Genomic DNA, 25,902 nt, shown 5'->3' on the forward strand with positions numbered 1-25,902 from the left:
TTTGACTAGTTTTTTGACTCTAGACTGTTTTCAGTCGATAGTTCCCAACGCTACTTATAACCCATATCTTACCCCTTTCGACTACCACTGGTCGGATCTCTGCATAAATCTTTTAATGATGTAGAGCTGAGAAAGGAGCTTCGTAAAAACCATTTTGCTCAGTTTTTCTGCCAAAAATCTCGAACATTTTATAGTAAGTCTATTATGGTTTCGCGAAAATAGTGTTGTCGCCTATCAAAACGGCAAAAATCATTGATTAGTACTTGTTATTTTCGCTAACCCTTTGCTTTTTAAATAATACCACAGAAAATAAAATGAACTTAATTCCAATATATATGGAGACTCTTTAAGCCGATTTCATCTTCGTTGAATTTCGTTTCAAGCCGTTTACTTAAGAGTCTCGGCATATTTTTCGATCACAATACGTGCCTCAGCCCTACAATAACAGAAGATTTGGGTTTCACAAAAGACCAAACAAATCATGCCGGCACAAAGACTTCGTAAATCTTCCACCCGCCCCCTTCCCCTTTCCCTTCAGGACGTCTTGAAACTTTTCGGAAAAATTAGCAAAATTAAAGCCATAAATATCGGCGCGTTTCCCTTTTATTCGGAAAGTTTCCCCTTTTTACTCGTGCAGGCAGTTTAGCGGCAAATACCCATTTTGATTTGAATATTTTATTTGTCCAGAAAAAGTATCAAGAAACTTTAATGCATAAATATTAAACAGAAACTGAATAAAATTAAAAAATGCTAACCAAATAGGAGTAAAAAATCAATTCATCTTGATAAGAACGTAGCATAAACCGATGGAACAAAAAAAAATTGAAAAACTCAACAGATCATCATTAAAATAACAGAATTTGAATGTCATGATTATTGGCCAGGTATAGTTCCCTGTGATTTTTGATTCTTGTCACAATAGAAAAAATTGTTTAACATTTGAACCGGAGTTAAAACATTAACACATAGATGGCGCTAGTTTTATTGCATTCACCGCATTTAGTACTAGCCTTCAAAAGTAAGCTATTCAAATTTTATGACATTCTACTCATAAGTTTGTAAGTTATTGTATTAAGAGTGACACTATTTTTGAAACAATGGATCAAAAACAAATTTCGTGTTTTAATTTTACACTGCTTCTTGATGGGAAAAAACACCTTTCAAGCGAAGCAGTTGCTTGAAAAGTATTATAAGGACTCCGCTCCGTCAGAAACAACAATAAAACGTTGGTTTGCCGAGTTCAAATATGGTCGTAGAGACACCGATGAGGTGGTAATATTAGAAAACATCAAAAAAATTAACAGAATCGTTTTGAATGATCGAAAATTGAAGTTCCGTGAGTTAGTTAACATGGTCAAGCTATCAAAAGAATATTTTGGTTTTATATTTCATGAGCATTTGACTATGAGAAAGCTCTGTTCAAAGTTGGTGCCGCGTTTGCTCACTGTTGACCGAAAACGATAAATAAAATCATTTATTTATAAAAGTCTGCGACACTATCAATAGTTTTTGCTTAAGAGCAATAATTACCACCTAACAAAGATTACATTATACACCTAAATGTTATTTTAAAAAATACAAGTACAAAATAATAGAATAAAAAGCCATATTAATTTAATTAATTTGATTTTTTCGTTTTATATTAAAGAATATTAATTTTTTGCTAAAGATGTAATATTTTCATTTTAATATGGTAACGATATTCATTTTAATATGCGATAGGACGGTCCTTCTACTGTTGCAATAGCCGCGGGTTCGAATGCTGCTGGGACATGGTCGTAAATTTATGTTTCTGATTGTTTAAAATGTGTGGTTGTCCTAGGCAAGAGTGTAAAATCCGACAAGGAAAATGATCCGCCACAGTCACGCCAGTAACCACGCTGGTTAAGACGGGATGATTTTTAAAGTTGATCACTCGGCTTAATGCTGAGGACCGTGGTTCGGAGCCCACGTTAAACTGTAGGTCCAGTCGAGATAAACCCATAGTTGGTAAAAGGAGACTTTAAAATATATTTGAAAAAAATCATATTAAATATATTTCTTATGATTTTTTAAGTGGTTGACAATATATATTTTGCTTAAAAATATGTCTATATATTGAAATAATGTAAATATAATCATTAAATAAAAACTGGGTAGCTAATTAGTAGTCAGCATATTTCAGTGCAAATGCTACGTAGGTTTTAATCCTTATTCGAATTTTATGTAGGCTGGACTTAACTTTCCATGTTTCTATATGAGTTACTGTTGAGTGCCGTGTATGTATCTGTATAAAATCCGAATTATATTTATTGTATATAAAGTCTGTATTATATATCATGTAATTATGACGTCTTGGTAATTACTAACTTTCAAAATTCTTTTATTTTTTTTTATAAATAAAGCATTAAAACATTAGGATAAAGGGTTATCAGGAATAAACAATATTCTTCGAATAAACAATTATAAATATTATTACACCAATAAGAAATGTGATGAAATATGGGAAGTATCAAAAATAGATAAGTAACAAGTAATCCACGCATCCACAAAATATCTCGGTGTCTCATATATTTAAAGAACTGAACATTATAAAACAAAAGATGCTTTGGGTCAGCATATGGGAATTTCATTTATCTTTTAAATTCTTCTTTAATTTCTTATTAACAACATCATGTTATACAAGAAGCAAAACACATTAGAACCAAAATAAAACAAGTACACTGGTTAGTCGGAAGATACTCTCAACTTGATTTAAAATCAAAAAGGTTGATTTATAAGATAATTATAAAGCAAATTTGGGCCTATGGGGTGCAAATATGGGGTTGTATTACAAATTCAAATCAACTAGTCATCCAACGCTGTCAAAACAAGGTTATGTAACCAAAGAAGAACTGCGCGATGACCTGGAGATCAAATGGATTTGCGAAGTTGTGCAGGATTTCGACTTGAAACACGAAAGAAGATTACTAAATCATACTAACGTGGAAGCAATACAACTGCTGCTCAGCGCGCAGGATGTCAGGAGATTGAAACGAACAAAACCATACGAACTTATATAAAGTGTATACATTTAGTGTAAACTATAGCTATAAGTTAATAATTATAATTTTATAATTGAGGAATACATACTGATGTATTTTCTCGCACTCGTCTTGCTTGCTAATTGATACAAGTACATAGGAAAAGTAGTAATAAATTAATTGTAAATTAAGATTGTACTAAGCGTATCTAATAAAGATGTTATATAAAAAAATTGCAATATTTTGGCCTGACGCAGTTGCTGTATCATCTGCAATATAGTCAAAAATCCATTCACTCACTAAAATAATTAGTACGATATGTTCTACCATAACCGATAAAATGGTGGAAAAAGTAATTTCACTTTTTCTACATACATTTTAAACACTAATTAATGATATATATGATGTTTTGACCGGCGAACTTTCGCCAATTTTCTGATAAAACCATAATTCTATATATAGTAGGGTTTCTAAAATTTCTGAGCTAGTAACTAAAGCAAGCCATTTTCATCAAATATAATACCATTATTAAATTGCTTGGTTAACATTTTTTCGACACCTGAAGAAGCCGTTGATGCATTGAAAACCCATGTTTTAGACGTACTGCAATCAGAGCAGTAAAAGTAGGTTACGAAAACGAAATTGGTTCAAGCGCCTGCCAAATCGTGTTGATAATCATGGAGAATACACGAAGATCTAGTATCAGCGAGAAGAAACCTCCAACTTCATCTAAACATAGTCGAATTGGGGTTGAAAACATGGTGTATCAAAGCAAATGAGACAAAATCTACCCGTGTGACATTTACCCTTTGTAGAAGAATTTGTCCCCCAGTAACAATGAATAATTATGAACTCCCGCAAGCAGACAATGTTAAATATCTGGGAATGCATTTTGATCGACGTTTAACATGGAAAAAACATATAATGACAAAACGCAAACAGTTTGGGCTTACACTAAACCAAATGTATTGGCTGATTGGGCGTTGTATCTTAGATAACAAGGTTTTGCTATATAAGTCAATATTTAGGTCCATTTGGACCTATGGTATTGAACTGTGGGGTACTACAAATCTAAATCTAACATATCTATCCCTCAGAGGTTCCAAAATAAATTGTTACAAGCCTTCGTCCATATCTCTTATAGAACCCATAACGAGTGTAATTCGAAGTCTTAGTGCATGCCAATGCACTCGCCAAACCGTTAAATGTGCGCGATGACAGTGAAGTGCGTAGGTTCAAGCGCAAACTACCATATGAACTGATTAATAGACACAGAGTGAGATGTAATACCTATTGCTCACGAGCAGATTGTTGAAGTTCTAAGAGTTTAATTTAAAAAAATTACAAGGCTCAAAATATAAATAGTAACTCTCATAGACTTTGAAAATTAGTTAATAAGAAGGAGAATCTTCAAATACTAATATAATAATAAAATAAACAACCAATAGCAAAGACACAGATTTAGGCTAATCAAATTCTGATAACTGATATGAGCTTTCTATAAATCACTTCATTTTTTCCTCTATGGCATTTCCACAAAAGTAAAAAAGCCAAACATCTACTTCTTGATAGAAAATGAGTCTTGACATCATTCGCAAATATAAACCAGCTAAAGCGTATCATCTCAAACCCGAAATAATCCTGCTGAGCCTGGCCGAAACTCACCGAACCGTCGTTATCTGCAAGTAGTGTTGCGTAAAAGAGAGGGAAAAAATCCACAGCCCCAACAGACGAATCGGACCCCCCCGAAACGCGTTCCCCAAGGAACAGCAGCCTAATTGCATTTCGTTGTCCCCCGCAATACCCTCCCGACCCTGCAGACTTTCGCCCCCACCCGGCGAACGGCAAAAAGACCCGGCAGAAGTTTTCCCGCACAGTACGCTAACCGTGATCGGAATTTCGAATTTGATTATCCCCTTATGATGTAGGTGACACACGAGATCATTTCTTCGAAATTAACGCGTGTGCGGTAGTGCGGTGTTTTGTATTCGTCGTGACGAGTTCTGTCGAAACTCTTGCATAATGTTCAAGGCAATATTTTCGTTGACGAAAAAATAAACTGATTACCAGAACGGATGTGAGAATAATATCAATTTCAAGGAAAAACAGAACATCGCGGCAACACTGTATTTGAAAAATTTTGTTTACTGAACAATTTTAGAACTATATTTGGGGAAGTTACAAATCACTTCATTGTAAAACGCTAATATATTAAACGGTTAAATCATCAAATCGATTTTTCAAGCTACAGTCATAATTTTTTCATAAATATCCACATTCAGTGATATTTAAATTGGAAACATCACGTTAGATAAAAAGCAGAGCAAAGCAGACTCAAAATCACGTAATTGTACTGGTTAATCGGAAGATACATTCAACTTAACCTAAAAACAAAGATTAGTTTATCGCTCAAAGTAAAGCCCATTTAGTTTAATGGAATTCAAATATAAGGTTGTACTAAAACATCAATTCAACTAGAAATACAATATTGCCACAAGAAAGTTCTTTCACTAACAGGTCAATTGAAAAGTCCCCGACCCGACACATAGATGACGCTATTAAATTAAATTAGTTTTTAAATTATAGCATTTTGAGTAAAGTAACTTTTGTTATTGTGAAAAAAAATGGATAAAAAGGAATTTCACAATATCAGTGTTGATAAAATATTGCTTTTTTGAAGGGAAAATACAGTTGAAGCAAAAACTTGGCTTGATGCCGAGTTTTCGGATACTGCCCCAGGAAAATCAACCATCAAGGATTAGTATGCTAACTTTAGAGACGTGGTGAAATGAGCACCGAAGACGGTGAACGCAGTGGACGACCAAAAGAGGATGTTACTGACGAAAACATTAAAAAAATCCATAAAATGATTTTGAATGACCGTAAATTGAAATTGAATGAAATTAACAACGACTATTACATAGTCTTATTGGACCGTTTGTAGGACGAAATCGGCAAAAAACGGCCGCATTTGAAGAGAAAGAAAGTGCTGCTTCACCAAGACAATGCACTGTGTCACAAGTCAGTGAAAACGTTGGCAAAAATCCATGAATTGGGCTTCGAATTGCTTCCTCATCCACCGTATTCTCCAGAGATTGGTTTACCAGTCAATCATAAAGCCTCTTTGGTCTTATGGGGTTGCACTAAAACATTAAACCAAATAATATTCCAACGATACCAAAACAAAATTCGTCCGTTAAATCACAATAATGTAGAAGCAACGCGGATACCAGACAACATGCAGAAAATAAGATAATAAGTTCCATCGTAAAGTTTGACATATACGTTCTCAGAACATTTTGTCGCACGGACGCTATTTGTTTATTTTATATTTAGTTAAAAGTTTCGTCTCGGAAAAAATGGAACTGAGTTTTGAACATTTTCGTGCGATGATTTTTTACGACTTTCGACGTGGATTATCACAAGAGTGCATCAATCAACTTAATATGAGTTTTGGCGATGAAGCTCCATAAAAAACCACCGTGTATCACTGGTTTAGTGTATGAGCCCGAAAGTAAGCAGCAGTCGACTGTAAGGCTGTTCCAAGATGAACCAAATCCAACAAAACTTGTTCGCGCACGAAGCACTTTAAAGAGTGGCCTGGTTCTTCGGGAAAACTGGTCATATTGCATCAATGCCTCTAGAGGATCGTAGAACAGTAAATTCAGATTGGCACATAACCATTTGTTTACCAGAAGTCCTCGATGAAATAAGAAAAACAAACAAGAGACGCTGGATTATTCTTCATCATGACAATGCGAGCTCTGACACATCCTCTCAAACAAGAGACTATATGAGTACTCAAAACATCGAATTGATGGGTCGTCCGCCGTACAGCCCTGATTTGGCACCCAATGACTTCTTTTTGGTCCCATCCGTGAAGAATAAACTGCGTGGTCAACGATTTTCATCGCCCCAAGAAGTTATTGAAGCGTTCAAACATCACGTTTTGAAGATACCTCGTTCGGAATGGAATAAATGCTTTGAAAATTGATTTAAGCGTCTTGTTAGCACCGATTTGATGAAGGTGTTTGGGCAATTAAAACACTGGATCGCTCTCTATTTATTTCTACAAACAACTCAGTCAAAACCCAACGCAGAATGCATCAAGATGGCGGGATCTTCCTCCAGTCCGGATGCCTTTAACACGAACATGCGCCGTAGCGTTCATTATAATTTACAGGAAACTACTTTAATATCGACTTATGTAACCATATATACATGAGGACGTTGCATGTAGGCGCATCCACCCAATTATTTATATATTTATATATTAACAATAAAAATATATTCGCAGCTTAACTATTTGTTTTTTTTCTTATTCCCGAAATATAAATAGTGACCCTCGTATAAGTGTTTAATCTTGTTTTAACTTTGGAAATTGGAAAATACATACATACATTGTATGTATTTATCCCAATTATTGTTTTGCTTTAAGTACAACACAATAATAGTAATAAATTGTACTAAGCATTACATCTGATTAAGATGTAATTTTTAAAAAAATCATTTAGATGCGCTATGATGAAGGTGGGTCATTGTCAATATATCTCTCGGAACTCTGTAGCAAAATATATATATAAAATAATTGAGGCCTCTAAAGTAAATTTACATTGTAAGTTTCATAACGTCATAAAAATAGGTTAGATAATAAAAATAAAATTTTGTTTGGTCTAGCTGAGTTTACAAATAGTTTTAGCCGGCTTGGTGGCGCAGTGGTAAAGGCGATAGGACGGTCCTCCTACTGTTGCGATAGCCGCGGGTTCGAATCCTGCTGGGGCATGGTCGTAAATTTATGTTTGTGATTGTCCTAGGCGAGAATATAAAATCCGACAAGGGAAATCATCCCCGTCACGTCATTAACCGGGTTGGATAAGACCGGATGTCTTCTGGGATGATTTCTAATAAAGTTGGTCACTCGCCAGTCGGTAGGCTTATGCTGAAGACCGTGGTTCGGAGCCCACGTTAAATTTTAGGTCCGTTTCCTCTTTTCTCGGACCAAAGAAATATTACTTGCTATACATCCCTCTAAACATTATTAAAATAACAATTAAACCATAAAATAATAGTTATAATAGCCGAAATACTCTTTGAGCATTAAAGTTTATTACAGCAATATTAGTATTGTAAAAGTATTATAAAAGATTATTTCTTTATCAAAAGAAAACATATTTTATATCACAACTATTAACAAAAACACTCAAAAAATGGAGAAAAAGGTAAGCCTGGTACCGGTTTATTCACTGTATTTACTCAAATGTCTTTTCAGGTTAGCGTTTTAAACCAATGACTATTTTGATTGTCTAAACTGGGCAATACCCAATAGTTTTCGAATATATGGGTTTTTCCAATAAGGGCGGGTCGAAGTTAACAGCCTATGTCGGACGTGTTACTTTCCCAGCCTCTATCGAACGATTTGAGGGTGTGGTTATCTCTCGAAGGGGTGAGTTGGTCCCCAATATCGTCTGATTCGACACCGTTAAAATTTATAATACATTTTTAATTTTTTCTAACTCAACTTTTAATCTATTTCATTTGAAATTCCGAATACGAATATTAAAGCATTTTACAAATATTTGCTGAATGAACTAAACAAATAACACAGAAAATTAAAAAATAGAACGGAAATAACATTCTAATAAAAAAATGGTGAAAAGCACGCTAAAGTAAAATTTATTTAGAATTATATTTTTAATTATTTAATACGAATATTAAATAAAGCTTTTACAAATAATCGTTGAACGTACATTATAATAACAATACAGAAACAGAAAAACCGGAAATAACATGGAGAACTTAAAGTACTACAAAAAAAACGGGAATAATCCTACTACATAACAAAACAGGCACACTAAAGTACAATAATCAAAAAACAAAACGAAAATATAGCCCACATACCGATCATCATGGTGAAAGAGCTTACGGGTCCTTTTCAAAATATTGACCCTTTTTAACTTTTCTTTCGAATTGTAGTACTCCCTTATCGTCGTAACATTAAAGGGTCGTCTGTAACGGACACGAAACAATCCTCTAGGCTGTTCTAGTCGCATTATCATGTTCAAACAACGAAAAATCACTCACAAATGTGTATGTCAGTCCACCACTTTCACTATTATTTCCTGTACGACATTCGGAGTTGTACTGAGTCCGCAGGTAGTTGTTTTCGGGGTCCCTTGCGTACTAATTTTTACAGTTTTATTGCACATTTTACAGTGTACCTTCGGTGTACTGGACCTTCGAAAACATCAAATAGTACTACTTGAATTGGTCCAATAATATTATGGAATTTCAATGTTACTATAAAGATATATAGTTAAATATATTATTCTTAAGGAAATAAATGTACTACAAACATTACTTCTAAAAAATGTAATTTGTAAATTTTATATTACCAATACCCAACAAAATACATTTGAACATAAATATAGTCTATTCAAAACAGTAGTGACGCACGTCATCCATGCCTGTCGAAAGTTACAGTGTCTTAAGAAAGTACATTCGTGTTACAGCCAGATAATATTTTCCTTCTCATTTTATTCTGTTTAAAAAGTCATAAAAAGCTGTTTGACAAGTTGGAAGATGTAACAGAATGAGCCTACAAAAGTGTCAAACGTCTGCATAATTCTTCAAAATATTATAATCACGGGTTATAAACCGACAACGAAATGTATAAAAACAGCAAGTTGTCAATCGAAATATAATTTAATACAATTATTTCAGAAAAAATTGTTTGTCTGGAAAGTATTCATAAAAAGCCGAAAGATGTGTGAACATCCCTTCATACATTGTTGGGTAAATAGGATTTAAGTAATGTAAAGAAAATCTACGAAGGGTTTTAATGGAACTTCCAGACATTATTTTTTAAATACAATTTTTAAAGACATAACAAAATCCAGGAAGAATTACTATATCAATTTGTATATTTAGATGAGATATAGATATTTCAGAATAGTACGTAGGATCACTCATGGCAAAATGATAATAAATATAGTCTAACGACAACAAAAGTTGATGGAAAAAGGTAAACATTGGAATAACTATCGATTAGGTTTTGTTAGTTATAGCATTTATTAATAATTCATTGTAGACATATAGTTCGTCATACTGGAAACAGAAATGGTTTCATTCCTAATGCAGAATTAGTGTTTTCCTCTAAATCTTGATAAATATAAATAAAATATTTAATTGTATTTCATGTAATGTACTTTTTTTGAAATAAGCCTGAGAAAAGATACATACACAGAGTATAACGTCTTCCTCCCTATCACTGCATATTTAATTAAAGAGTTGATATGGTTATTGCAAAGAGTTATTACAATAGATATTCAGGTCGAGAAGACCCAACTAGAACTGTCTGGACGTATGGAAAGAAGCATTGTTGACAATAACACCTATTTTTTGTTTTGAATGAGCTTGATCAGATTAATTATTTACATGAGTATGATTCATGATTTATGATTCAATTACAAGACTTCGTGATGAAAGCGGAAACGACTAAAGGTCAGTATATAATTAATATACTTTAACTGTAGGAAATTGTATTATAGAGTGTGAAAGAATACTAAACTCTATTGCAGATATAGCAAATGCATTAAGGAGAATGTAATGAGTAAATTTAGTTTTATCCAGAAAGATGTATATAGGTAGTAACAGAACAAACTAAGGAGAAATATAGTAATATCAAAATAACTTTACAAGGAAACGTTGCATCGAAGCAAACAAGAACTAAGCTTAATAGGTAAATATGCTCTCTAATGAAAGTAAAAGACATTACTCAGATACACAGTTGTTAATTAGGTGGATTAGGCCTTCGGGGGATACCACTAAATAAAAAAACTGATAACATTTTTGTTTCATTATTTCATTTAGATTAGAATTAGTTGATCAGAATTGATGCAGCAACATTGCGATGTTTGATTCAGATCATGTGGGCTCTCTGTTGTTTTGAACAGACTATATATCATAAATCGTCATTCAGCCTCATAAAAGACTCTCTTGGATATCAGTTAATATATCCCTGTCCAACAAGATGGGACTCTTTGTCATTTCATAAAGCAACTTATGGGAAGTCACTGGTATTTTATTGAAGGGTTGAAACGAATTCATACCGCTTAAATTCAGGTATATAATTGTAACTATGTCAAATGTCTAAGTAAAAATCTAAACAACTAACCTAAAATATACCATCACTATCACGTGAATTATATAACAACAAATAATATATAAAGTTCAATGCATACCGACAATATCATTTCTTTACGCAGGCAACTTGGATTGGATTGTTCTAATATGAACGATAATGATCAAAATTCGTGTTCTACCAGAATAAAACTTCCTGAACAACTTCGGGCAAACCGAGAGACCAATCTATAATCGCTCACGCAATGGGAATGAGTCAGATAGTGAATCTGATAGAAAATTCTTGCTTTGTATGGAAATACATTATACAGAAATCTGATTCAGATAAAATCACGGCGTGAAAATGATAAGAATAACAAAATTAACAATATTTATCAGGCATATAAATTAATTTTAAACCAATTATAAAAGATGGTGTTACTGGATATTAAATCCCATCGGGTACATTTGTAACCTAGTTCATGTGGAAGTCCCACTGACAGGATCAACTTTTGAGTAGGTCATTTCGACTAAGCGTGAAAAAATGTTCGGGGCGTTGGAAATTTCTGAATTTTTAGCGAGTAAATCGCATTTGCCGGAAGTCTTACGTCAGTTTAAAGAAAAAGGCGCCTGAAGATCATCGAACGCTGTGTGAACGTTATGGCAATAATGCTCCATCGATTTCAACATGAAAATATTGATTTCTACGTTTTAAAAGTGGTGATTTTGCAACCGAAGAAGAGGGAAAATTGAAGACGTTGATCTGAAAGCATTACTGGATCAAACCAAAACCGCTATCGACCACAATTAATGCATTTGAATCAAGTATGACGAGAAAAAAGGGCCAAATGTGAGCCAAGATACAACAATGTTACTCTTCAGCATGACAACGCTCGACCACTTGTTGCAAAACCGGTAAAAACCTACTTTGCAACATTAAAACGGAAAGTATTATCCCATCCACCGTATTCTCCAGATCTTACTCCTTCTGATCACTACATATGAAACGCGACCTGTCTGGGCAGCGCTTCACTTCTTATGAAGATACCAAAATATGGGTCTTATTCAAAATGGAATCCACTATCGATGGACAATATTTTGAATAAAATACATTGTACAGATTTTCCACGATAAAGTTTCAAATTATCTTAAATAAATCCTTTAAAACTAATAATATAAGTTAATAAGAAGACGTCTTTAATGTAACTATCCCGCTACAATTCAACGACGAATATTTATTACCTAGACTATTTTAGCAAAAAAGGGAACCTATCTGACGGACCTAAAGATTTCAGAACAAATTTATCAGAGACGATGTATTGGACGTGTAACAGCATCTTTCGGAGTTCGGGCACTTTAATTATGCCTCCCTCGGTGGGCGTGGATGAAATATCGAATTTTTACATATTAACATAGAAAAAACAGCATTACCAATATGGTCTTAATTGAAACTGTCTAAAGTACTAAATAAATATCACGAACATCAATTATGCACACACAAAAGAAAACTATTATAATCAACTGTGACAGAACTATATAAAATACCTTTCCACGTCAATCAACGGGAAAAAAATCAACTTCACAAAAACATTAGACGTTTTAATATCTATAGCGTTGGCAAAGAAGCGCCAAACTTATTAAAATAAATATTATTTGGTAAACAGACTTAATTTAACAAAGAATAATTCATTAATAAAAAGCATATACTTTTTAATAAGGAGATTATTTATTTATTTACTCGGATCAAGGTTTGAAGATACAAATAATTGTCAAACATGTTGGATTAAAGTTAAAGGAAGACAAAAGAGGCCTCTAACCAAATATATCTCGTCTCCTGTAACATTAATTCATTGAAGCCATTGAAGTATCATCATTCAATTACTTACTTGTTATTAACAATAACGAATAAGTAACCACAAAACTATAACACGCGAGTAATAGTATAAATAAATGGACCCAGACATGAAGAATTATAAGTCAACAACAATAAATCAGTACACGTTGAATGCACTTATAACAAATAAATCGATTATTCTAGTTAAAAAGAGACACAATGCTGTTTGATTAGTTCGAACGCGTAAACGAATGAGCCTGTCAAAGTCGTCCGGTTGGCAGACGTATGTAAAATTTTTGAAAGCAATAGTGATAAGAGGTTATAACCCTAACCTATAAACTATTGTGGCTGTATAATTAACTGCAGTTTTTACATGTACTATAATGTTAAAATAAATTATATATGATTGATAACATTTTTGTTCAATTATTTTATTTAGATTAGAATTTTGTGTGAATGTCATAGCCAAACTGAATTCATAGTTGATACGGCAACATTGCGACATTTTGACGTCACAAATTTAGATGACGTATGTACAATAACTTTGTATAGACATAGGAGCAACTACTTACACCGGGACCTTCCGATTCCAAACGTCATAGAAGATATCAAGAGATTCGCAACGAGATATGAAGAAAAAATAAGAAAAACCCAATGAGATTGAGATGAGTTTTGAAAATTAAGTTTCATTGTGAATAATTATATTCGGTGTGATACTAGAAGTTGTCTGGTTTTAGGTACAACATCATACAATTTTTCAGGTAACTTTTTAAGGCTTTTTAAAGGTTACTAGAACCATAGATAACTATTAAAATCATCACTATTACCAATACCAATGTTCCTGTAAAATAACAATCTAAAAAGTCATTAAATTAAAACAATATCAATCAATACTTTAATAAATCCTTTAAAACTAATAATATAAGTTAATAAGAAGACGTCTTTAATGTAACTATCCCGTTACAATTCAACGACGAATATTTATTACCTAGACTATTTTAGCAAAAGAATGATTTTTGTGGTGTTATATAATTACCCTTTACCTTTAAAAAATCATATCTCGTAAAATGGAATTAAATTCTGCATAGTTTTGAGTGGTTATTTTGTACGTTGTTGCATTCAACCTGCACGTTTTGGAGTTGGCTCGATTGACGTGGAAAAGTACTCCGTAAATGAGTTCAAAACGTGTAAAAATATATTGATATTTATGGATGGTACTTGAAAAATATAAAAGGTAACCCTCACATTATCAATAATGACACCATTTGATACTGTAGGTTCAATAAAAAGCCATTGAAACTATGAATTCAGTAATGGGGATGTCCTGCGAGAAGGAACATTAACATAAAACAAGAATTCTAAAAAGAGTCATGATAAGTACTCTAGATGTACCAAATAATATAGAAACAATTACTTACGACTTAGAACAGAAGAGAGTCATAGAAGAAATTAAAATAATCGCAACAAACCATGAGGAAAAACGCCACTCTCATGTTAATACCCAAGTGCTTCAAAGAGAACCAAACTGTATGATCTTGTGTAGTTGTACTAAATAAGGGCCAATGGGTCTTCCTAGATAAGTATCTAATTTTAAGTCACTGTAGAGACAAATTCTAAGTTAAACAAATCAATAATAAAAAAATTATAAATGTAGTTCTTTTCGGGACATTAATCTTATGAGTTACGCCGGTTGTTAACGAGAAACCTCGCAGCATCATCGTTCCCAAAAAATGCGCGATGATCTCTCATTCCTATCACGGACCATCCGACGAAAAATATTGCTGGATGCACCGTAATTATTTGTGCTACATAAGGAGAAAAAAAGACGGCGTTCTTGTTACGTGTACAAGATCGATAAAACTGATATAATGCCGGCATATTATTTTTTACATGCGTTTCGTGATGACACTTTTCGGTTTCTACTCTTTCGTACGTAATAACCTCCACTAATTGCAAAAAATTCAGCTTTACTGTTATCCGGGGGTTTTACATCAGAAACTATAAACTTCCGACAAAATATAAAATTATTATATTTCGATAATTACGCGAATATTTGTGCAATAGATACGCTACCAAAACTTCAAGCTCAAGTTTTAAAACTTAAAAAATTGCATAATCAAAAACAAATGCTGACCATAACATGTATAAATCATGAGTCATGAATTCTATGAAATCGAAAAGGCGTAATGTGATACACTGAAGACAAAATAACATCTTAGTAAAAGAATTATTTGTATTACTACAAGGTGTTTGCATAAAAATGCGAAATATCAATAGAAACTGTAAAATTCAATACTTTTTACATTTCCCTACATAAAATAACGTTTTTCCATCTAGCGTAATTCAGTTATTCAGTGTATCCTGGAGATTTTTAATAATCATTACATTTATTGGCCGGTTTCAAGAAATATGCTTCAGAAGCCCATCGAAAACTTTTTTGATGCGAATTACAAAGAACAATTTTGAGGACTAAAAAAAGTGAATTGCAAGTTGTATTAGACAAAAACCCAGCCCAAACTTTCAAAGAAATTTCAGACAACAAATTTAAGACAAAACTATTCTCGGATGCGATGAGAAAGATACAAGGAGGGAGGGACAATGGCTAGCTTTCGAACTGTTTCAAAATTGCGATTTCATTGGTTCCCAGACAAAAATGAAGAGTTTTCCACGGCGTAGTGTAACTGGCGATGAAAAGTGGATCTAATACAACAATTATGATATATATAACAGAAAACCCTATACATCAGGTCTCAACAAACAGCAAACTACCCTCAAAAAAGCCTACCTAACAAAATTAAGAATGTTCCAAAGATTGTTGAATCGAAAGAGATTATTTCTGTTTGATGGATTATAATTATTAAAAAATAAATAAGAAGTTTAACAGAAAAATAAAATAAACTCCTTTAGAATAACGCCTAATTGGTGCTGATAGATAAATAGATATGAACCAAAAATATGGAGTAGCAATAATGCAGAACATGTTACATACCCAGTGAATCTATAATAGGATTTTTTCTTGTGGGAATAACTTAGTAAGGAAACTGACAACACTAACCCAGAGTCTGTTGAAGAATTATACAAAACAAACACATATGGAAAAGAGTTAATGAATCACTTGGGTCGTCCTAATAAATGTTTCATTTTAAATTGCTGGACTGATTTTAACTATTGCACTTACAAAATATAACACATAGTAATTGACGAATTTTGTAGATGTTTTGGTCTCCCCTATATAACATTAAGGCAAAATAAAACTCAATAATTATGCAAGTAGGAAAAAATGAAGAACGATTAGTTAATAACGATAAAAATTATCTTACAGGTTTCAAGACAACACCACAAACATAAACAATTGCACAAAACATAAACACTTTGAAATGAACGAGCATAAAAACTTGCATTCTGAATATGCAGAATTAGTTGGTATAGCAAACACAAATAAATCGTGAGTCGCCAGTTGGCTTCTTAGGAAAATTGTATTTGTTGGTAACAGAACACAATAAACAAATACAAAAAACAACGACTCATTACAGGATTATCCTTAAGAACTGAATGTTATAAAAAACTACTGATTTTTATAAAATGTATATAGATAATGCTCGATTATCAACTCTTATTCCAATATTTATAGAATATTTTGTACTGCAAGATGACATAAACCAATTGCCATAATGTATTTTCTACAAAACTCAAACTACTCAAAGAACCACTCAAACCATTAGTTGCCGAACTATATTTATGTAAAAGAATTAGGTGACCACCACAGAATCACAGAATTTGCATCATAATTTGATTTTTTTGCAACCAACCAGTTTTAAACCAACAGACATATACGAACACTAATTTTACAGAGCTAACTATTTTGGTTAGCACCACTAAATGATGAAACACCAGTTCGTTCCCTAGGAATATTGTAAAAGAAAGATGTGTAGGTTAACAGTTCATGCAATGTTATAATATCTAACTCAATACAATAAAAAACAAGAGTAAACAGCAATATCATAAACAATCAATGACTTATCTTAATAAAATAGACAAAATATAATCAGTGCTTGAATAGCAACTATTATTTTAATATTTATACAATATTCTCCACTGAAAGTTGACAAATGTCGACTGACCAAAAGAAACAAACAATAAAACAATTGTCATGAAACATTTACACAATAAGTTGCCATGCTACTACAACAATTAACTTGAAAGGCTTCAAAAATTATCATTGGAATAAAAAAATATCATAAAACGTAAGAGAAGAATTTGAATAGAGTTTATAACGCAGAAATCGTATATCTTTATGTAAAAGAAAAGTTTGATAACCACGAAATTATTGAATTACTATGATAATTTTATTTTTAAACATATCAATCAGTTTTAAACCAACATATATATAGGAACACTAATTTTACAGAGATAATTTTTCTGGTTAGCTACATTAAATGATGAAACATTAGTTCGTTCCTTAGGAATGTTGTAAAACAAAGATGGCTAAGTTAATATTTCATGAAATCTTATAATATCTAACAGAAAAGAATAAAAAGTAGGTGTGAAGTGCTCAGTATACTAAAAACTCAATGACTCTATGACTATGTTAATAAAATATACAAAATATATTCAATACTAATAATGTTTATGCAATATTCTCCCCTGAAAGTTGACAAATGTCGACTGAGCAGAACAAACAAGCAATAAAACAATCGCCATGAAACATTTGGACAATAATTTAGCATTCTCTTGAAAAATCATTATTGCAACAAAAAACTATCACAAAATTTAAGAGAAAAATTTCGCTACATTCATAACGCAGAATTCGTAAAATTTTATGTAAAAGAAAAGTTCCACCGCAGAATCAGTGAGTCTGTATCATAATTTAATTTTTTTTCAACAAATCGGCCATTTCTCAACCGACATAAGCATAGTAACACTAGTTTTAAACAGAAACTAACCATCATCACTAGGACCAGAACACTTTAGTACACATCCGTCGAACTCAAGCCGCGCAAATCGTACCAGAACGGATCGGCATCTTGACCGCGATCCCGAATCTCCTAAACTGACGTACCTAAGCATATTCGAAAACCCAAAATGTCCGGTCCCGTCTCGACCAGACTACAGAACCATAAATATTTGCGTGACGTTTGTTGGAAAAAGACGGTAGAGCAGTAGGTCCTTCTATGAGGGCCTTTGTTCGAAGTTGGGACGAACCCATGGCCATTACGGTAAAGAGAGGGTGGAATGCCAAGAAGACACGGTCGGTTCTCTATTATTTTTCTAACCAGTTCCACGTTGAGGTCGAGACCACGACATAAACACACAGAAAAAAAGGGAACCCATCTGACGGACCTAAAGATTTCAGAAGAAATTTGTCAGAGACGATGTATTGGACGTGTAACAGCATCTCTCGGAGTTCGGGCACTTTAATTATGCCTTCCTCGGTGGGCGTGGATGAAATATCGAATTTTTACATGTTAACATAAAAAAAAAACAGCATTACCAATATGGTCTTAATTGAAACTGTCTAAAGTACTAAATAAATATCACGAACATCAATTATGCACACACAAAAGAAAACCATTATAATCAACTGTGACAGAACTATATAAAATATCTTTCCACGTCAATCAACGGAGAAAAAATCAACTTCACAAAAACATTAGACGTTTTAATATATATAGCGTTGGCAAAGAAGCGCCAAACTTATTAAAATAAATATTATTTGGTAAACAGACTTAATTTAACAAAGAATAATTCATTAATATAAAGCATATACTTTTTAATAAGGAGATTATTTATTTATTTACTCGGATCAAGGTTTGAAGATACAAATAATTGTCAAACATGTTGGATTAAAGTTAAAGAGAGACAAAAGAGGCCTCTAACCAAATATATCTCGTCTCCTGTAACATTAATTCATTGAAGCCATTGAAGTATCATCATTCAATTACCTACTTGTTATTAACAATAACGAATAAGTAACCAGAAAACTATAACACGCGAGTAATAGTATAAATAAATGGACCCAGACATGCAGAATTATAAGTCAACAACAATAAATCAATACACGTTGAATGCACTTATAACAAATAAATCGATTATTCTAGTTAAAAAGAAACACAATGCTGTTTGATTGTCCGTCCGGTTGGCAGACGTATGCAAAATTTTTGAAAGCAATAGAGTGATAAGATGTTATAACTCTAACCTATAAACTATTGTGGCTGTATAATTAACTGTAGTTTTTAGATGTACTATACTGTTAAAATAAATTATATATGATTGATAACATTTTTGTTCAATTATTTTATTTAGATTAGAATTTTGTTTGAATGTCATAGCCAAACTGAACTCATAGTTGATACGGCAACATTGCGACGTTTTGACGTCACAAATTTAGATGACGTATGTACAATAACTCTGTATAGACATAGGAACAACTATTTACACCGGGACCTTCCGATTCCAAACGTCATAGAAGATATCAAGAGATTCGCAACGAGATATGAAGAAAAAATAAGAAAAACCCATGAGATTAAGATGAGTTTTGAAAATTAAGTTTCATTGTGAATAATTATATTAGGTGTGATACTAGAAGTTGTCTGTTTTAGGTACAACTTTATACAATTTTTCAGGTAACTTTTTAAGGCTTTTTAAAGGTTATTAGAACCATAGATAACTATTAAAATCATCACTATTACAAATATTCCTCGTCCTACCAATGTTCCTGTAAAATAACAATCTAAAAAAGGCATTGAATTAAAACAATATTAATCAATACTAATAAAATATCTCCAGATTGTTTATAGAGGGTCTCCCAGGATTTACGAATGATGTCAATTCGCCGCCATTTGCGTACTGAAGTGTTGGGGACTCCCGAAAAAAAAATCAATTTGACAACTCGCAATTTAGGGTTAGAAAACATGAAGCACTATACGAGAAAATAAGTTGTTACTGTTTGAACACAATAAAATGTCCAATTTCGTACAAAATACTTGGAATACTGTGAAGAGGGTAATTGAAAAATTCAGGAAAATTTGTTTCGTTGGTGATGACTTCTGACTATCTAAAAATACGAACCTCTAAAATGTTCATACCGATGCAGTGTGTCTGAACGCGTTGTGAAGTCAAACCACCTTCTCTTCGCAAAATTGCAGTTATTTAAAAAACTTTTTCTTCATATTTCCTATTTTTTTATATAAGAATCTTTACATTGATATGACAGAAGAATACATAGCGAAGGCTCACGCCAAATTTTAAGTAAATTGGTGAATCAAGTGAACCGTCTCGAAAAAAGTTGTTTAGAGAAAAAAGCATTTAAAATTTCGTTCTTAGATGACGCGTCACTAAAATAGTTACATCTTTGAAAATAATTTCAATTTTGAAAAATCCCCCTAAGGACATGTTCTGAAAGCGTTGAGCTTTGAAAATATGAAAACAATTGATATCACAAAATTACTGAATTTGGATTATAAATTGTTTTTTTTTATATCGGACAATTCTAACTGTTTTCTAATTTTACAGAGCTAATTGTTCCGGCTAGCACCATTAAATGATGAAACACCAGTTCGTTCCTTAGGGATATTACAAAGCATATATGGCTAGGTTAACAGTAGCAACTGTTATTTCAAAACTTATACGATATTCTCCACTGCCAGTTGACAAATGTCGACTGACAAACAACAAGCAATTGTCATGAAACATTTAGACGATAACTTGCCATTCTACCACAACAATTAACTTGAAATGCTTGAAAACCCATTATTGGAGCAAAAAAATTAAACCTAAATTTAAATCTTGTGTATTTTTAGAAACTCTACATTAAAAGAGACATTATAATTAAAAGTGTAATAGGAATTCGTTACAATACTTATATTTCGTTCAAACCAAATAAACGAACAAATAACAACGAAATATGTTATATAACAAAATTTGCGTGTTTTGTACGTACAAGTTGGTGATTGAACCAGCAAAACCAACAAGAAAGTAATTTTATACGTGATTTGGAACACAAGGAAACATAATGGAGATGTACCGAAAACCAAGCTTATATTCCATTATAGTTGTCTAACTATTTTTAAACATATTTCCATGATTATCATATAAAATGAATTCCCATCATAATATCAAATGTCATTCGCTATATTATTATCGAGAATTTACATGACTTTTATTAATTTTTTTTATACTGAAACAACCCGCCACTAAATCATGTAACATACAGTAGCACAAACTTGATTCTATTTTTATCGGTTTATACGACTGACAATAAATAAATGCCATAAAAGTCTATAAATGAAACTGATACATCTGTAACCAGCTGAAACCGTTTCTGTACAATTCTATATTAGACTCTGTATTCCAATAATGTTCTGTTGTGGAGAACAGGTCGTCCTATGCCTAATTACTGGTACTAATTTATTATGGCAACAAAAAATATCTCTTAGCTTGCAGACGAAAACTCATTAAAGGTGTTGGCAATGGCAATTTGAAAAACCTGTCCTATGTAAATTATCAGCGGACCTGCTAATCCCCGTAATATTTCAAGAAGGACTGTACATTTCACAGATAAAGAAACGTGCCTCAGTATCTACTCAATGGCTATTCCCTTAAAAACACCTTATTTAATGTCTCTAGTTTGGTACTGTTTTAAATATTACCTCTGCAGAGCTAAACTTTTAACACGGAAGTTATTCGACTTACAAAAACCTGGTTATGGGCCAATAAATCTTATACACTACACACTATTTATTTTCTAAATTCAAAGAGATGTACAAATTGAACAGTCGAACGAAGAACGAACAAACTCTGTAAAAAATTACAGTAGAGTAACTGAATTGGAGTTATAACCAGAAGAAACAAACATATACGCTCAATTAACTAAATGCTTAAATCTAAATATACAATATCAGCTTTTATACGCGGTGATAATGGTGGTATAAATGTTTAGGTGACCGTTTTGTAAGGACTGAAAGTATTATGGACCATTTCAAGCACCATGATATCACAAGAAGTTAAAATGATACTTTATCCTGAAGATAACTTATCCTTCAGTAATTTCAATAAGGCAAGTTAAGGCAAAGTAAATTTTTTAACAAGATTTTGGTAGTAAGTAAATATAAAATATAAATCTAGACAAAACGAACAATATAAATTTATATTATTTGAAGTAAAAACATGTACAGGAAAACATATATGGCAACAAATACCTTTAAAATGTAATGACATTTAAAAAACAAAATCAACAAATTAAATAAAACAGTCCTTTGATATAGAGTGAATGATGTCGTACGGAATGATGTAGGTAGTAAACAGCCTTCCAATGTCTTTGACCAAACTACAACGCAGACCTTTTTTATCAGGTGTTGAATCTAGGATATGACCCAAAATAACAAACAGAAAAATCCTTTTTGGTATTAACAAGGACGATGCCTTGTGTTTGACAAAATAATGTTTCACGTATTTGGTAATAATGTACTAAAAGTTATAATTTTTTCCTAGACAGATTTCATCATAACTCTTTTAAACAAGAAGTTCAAACAAAAAATATACCTAAAAATAATATTGACTTTAAAAAACATAAACTAGATATTAATATACAAATAAACATCCAAAATATTTATATATGTATGATAATAATAATAGTAAATGGTAAATCCGTTTTAGTATATCCATCTTTCCATCTTTATCTCAGCTGAGATTATTGTCATATTTTAACATTCTTTTTAGAAATTGCTTGGCGATCACCTTAGAAAATATTGTTCATGGACAATCACAAAAACAAAATAAATCGATGCCCTGTGGTGGGATTCGAACCAGCGACTATCGAAAGAGGCCCAATTTTTACCTAAAAAGTTGTATCATCGAAATAGATTGAACTGATTGAACTGATGCGCTACAATTATTTTATACTGAATTTTAATGAACAGAAATACTTTCTTTATCTTTTTTTTCTTTAAAACCAACCTTTCCAATAACCTTTAACACAACAAAATAAGATTGTTGTTGTCATATATTATATGATATGGGCTCTACAAGGGAATAAGAACCAAAATAAGTTTTCCTTGACCGATTATATCTCAAAATTTTTATATTACTCTGCCTTAATTTTACTGTTAATCTAAAAGCCATAATATATTACGTTATCACACTGCAAAATAATCGATTAGTTCGATTATATCAAATCAAATAAATGGATAGAATGTCATATTTATTATAAAGCCTAACAAAATGAGCATTATTGGTAATTTGTCACTATGGATAGTATAAAAATATTGAAATTTATTGAATTTAACATAAAATAAACAGCAAAATATTCGGTAAAATATTTGTAGCTTTTGTTAAGTACCAATAACATTGCAAGTACCAACAAATACATCGTATATAAAGAAAAAACTGAATAACTTAAACCAAAATAACTATGGAAGCAGAAATATAATATTTTTATAAAGTGCTTTCGTTAAATTTTGTTGTTTAAAATTAAATATGTTTATAAAAGGTTCTTTACATTACATTTTTTCTGCACCGAAATGTTTTAACTGAATTCTCAACGGAAATAATAGGTCATCATATTCTTCAAATGTACGTAGAATTTGTAATAACTGGCAACGTCGCAAATTCAATGCAAATTATTGTGCGCGTGTTATAATTCTCCGGAATTAGACTCGACAAACAACGTAAACCAAAAGTGGAATATTATGCGGCAACGTTGCATTACAAATTTTGATGACGTGCATTAGCTGTTTTACTGGCCACCATAAAAAAATGATGCCGATTACTTTTGCCTCGGTAATTGGCCACTCGGCTCTGAAATAATTATTGCGCCTTGTTTCCGATTACTGATTATTTATAATTAGATCGTTAATCAGAATTTAAGACCGTCCGTGAAAAGATAGACGACATCGGCCGCCTCGATAATCGGTACTACGGCCCGGCTTATAATTTGATAAAATATTCACCGTTCTTGCATGGAGATTGAATTTCAAATTTTATTCATATAGTTGATATAATGCGCTCGTATAACCAGGAAATCGACCATAAAAAGATTCGTACAGTTTCTACTGTCGATTATAAATCGGATTCCGACTCACTACGGTTAGTAACAGAGAGTAGCAGATGAAACACTAATTGCAAATATAGTGTTTTTAATTTAATATTCAAGAGTTAGTAAATAGGAGTATTGAGAAATTTTCTTATAATATTCTCCACCTTCTGGCAACACTGTAAACACTGCAAATGAATATCTTGAATATCTCCTTAATGAGGAAATCCCTACTATGACGAGCACATTGTTGCCAAACAATGCTATATTAGAAGGTACGTAAGGATAAAGTGCCCAAACGCACATCCAGAATATTTGAGAAGCATCAGAATATTATCAACCATCTTCCCTAGCTAGCACAATTACCAAACCTCATAGCATAGCATAACTGAACCATTATGGAGAATTTTAGAGCAGATGAACAACAATGGTTTGGTACACCTTATTAATAAATAAATATTATGTATATGTCAGGTGTGTATTGTATATATGTCTGTCGTGTATGTCATTTCGTCCAACCCATGTACATACACCCAATTTTTAGTATCTTTACATGGTATTACCAACAAAAAACTTAAAAATCACACCAAATACTCACAAACACACTTAATCATTCAATCGCCACAACCACACAAACCAAAATATAGCATTTAGTATAAAAATTACAGTGACTTTGGTGAAACTACTTTTGTTATCGTCAGAACAATGCACTAAAACCTCAAAACTTCAAAAGAATGCTATATGACAAAAGGTTTGGTTCAAATGATGAAGTGTTTATGGAAATTAAATTGTCCTACTAAAAATGAGTTTAAAAAAGATATGAACAGTCAACTGGATCTGGAATCACTATTTAAAAGCAGTTTTTTATTGCAATTGTTTTATTTGAGTAATGTGTTATACTACTAATGGTTTATGTACAACATATTAATTGAAATTTCAGGAATATATTAAAAAAGCTGATAATATCTTGTTATATGGATATAATAATATAACTTATAAGTATATAGATTTTTTTATACATTTCTATACAGAACAAATAATATTTCTCCTAACTTTTACTGTTTATCACTTTGTTTTACTGTTATTAAGACATTGACAATTTCATCTGACCTAAAGTCACCCTAACAAGTTCAATAAAAGTAGACTCCAACTGTAATCCTCTTACACAAATCAAATAGAGATTTTTTTATATTTATTTGGGCACAATTATATAAATTAAGCAGAAGTAATATTGTTAAACATTAAAAACCAGAAGTACAACATGTATGATATCTTATATCATATGACGTAATGAAATATTAGAAAATGATAGAAATGGTAGTAATGAATAAGAATGAAACTTATTTGATTAAATTTTGGAACGATGCAGAAACGCGAAAACTATGAATTTATCACTAAATATCACAATGCATTATCTCAAATCAAATATTTGATTAATAGAATATTAGTGTTGACAAGGAATTCCTATCATAAGTATATATTTCTGCAAATTCGGACAGGACTGAATAAAATGATCTAACACTACTTTAACAAGTCTCAATCGAATCCCATTATGGTTAGATTACAAAAATATCTAGTTTCTTGAATATTGAATTCTTGAAGTACTTTGATTAGCTATGCTTCACCAAACTAAAGGTAACTGATACATATTTGATTGAACAATATGATTTCAAGTCATTTGCAGTCTGGTAGGTGTAGGATGTAGGTGTTATGGCAGAGTATGGTTATTTCGAACAACACTTACATACAGATAATGTACGAACCCAAATGAAGTCACTGTACACTAAAAGAAACTAAGCAGAGATCTAGTTTAAGAATTCATAGAAGAATTTAATCCATTAAAGTGTTTTGTATAGAGATTTTGTACCTGATGGCGTATTGCAGTCATATGTGCTCCTATAAGTTGTTAAGGTGGTTTT

General features: G+C 32.1%; 1 protein-coding gene across 7 annotated transcripts in view; it reads right to left on the reverse strand.

Annotated features, from left to right (window-relative positions):
- Nucleotides 1-25,902, reverse strand: part of LOC143202929 (uncharacterized) — a 136,968-nt gene that overhangs the window by 14,698 nt on the left and 96,368 nt on the right. For 2 of the 7 annotated variants that reach the window (XM_076414925.1, XM_076414923.1), the window contains exon 1: nucleotides 8,901-9,073. The exons of the other annotated variants lie outside the window; for them this stretch is intronic. In XM_076414925.1, the coding sequence (XP_076271040.1) occupies nucleotides 8,901-9,058 (158 nt within the window). In that variant the 5' untranslated portion in view covers nucleotides 9,059-9,073. Of the gene's footprint in view, nucleotides 1-8,900; nucleotides 9,074-25,902 lie in introns of those variants that run through there. 7 annotated transcript variants of the gene reach the window in all.

The sequence above is a fragment of the Rhynchophorus ferrugineus genome, unplaced genomic scaffold (assembly GCF_030347505.1).
Source record: "Rhynchophorus ferrugineus isolate W39M unplaced genomic scaffold, kcgeb_rfMv2 rfM9, whole genome shotgun sequence".
Taxonomy (NCBI): Eukaryota; Metazoa; Arthropoda; class Insecta; order Coleoptera; family Curculionidae; genus Rhynchophorus; species Rhynchophorus ferrugineus.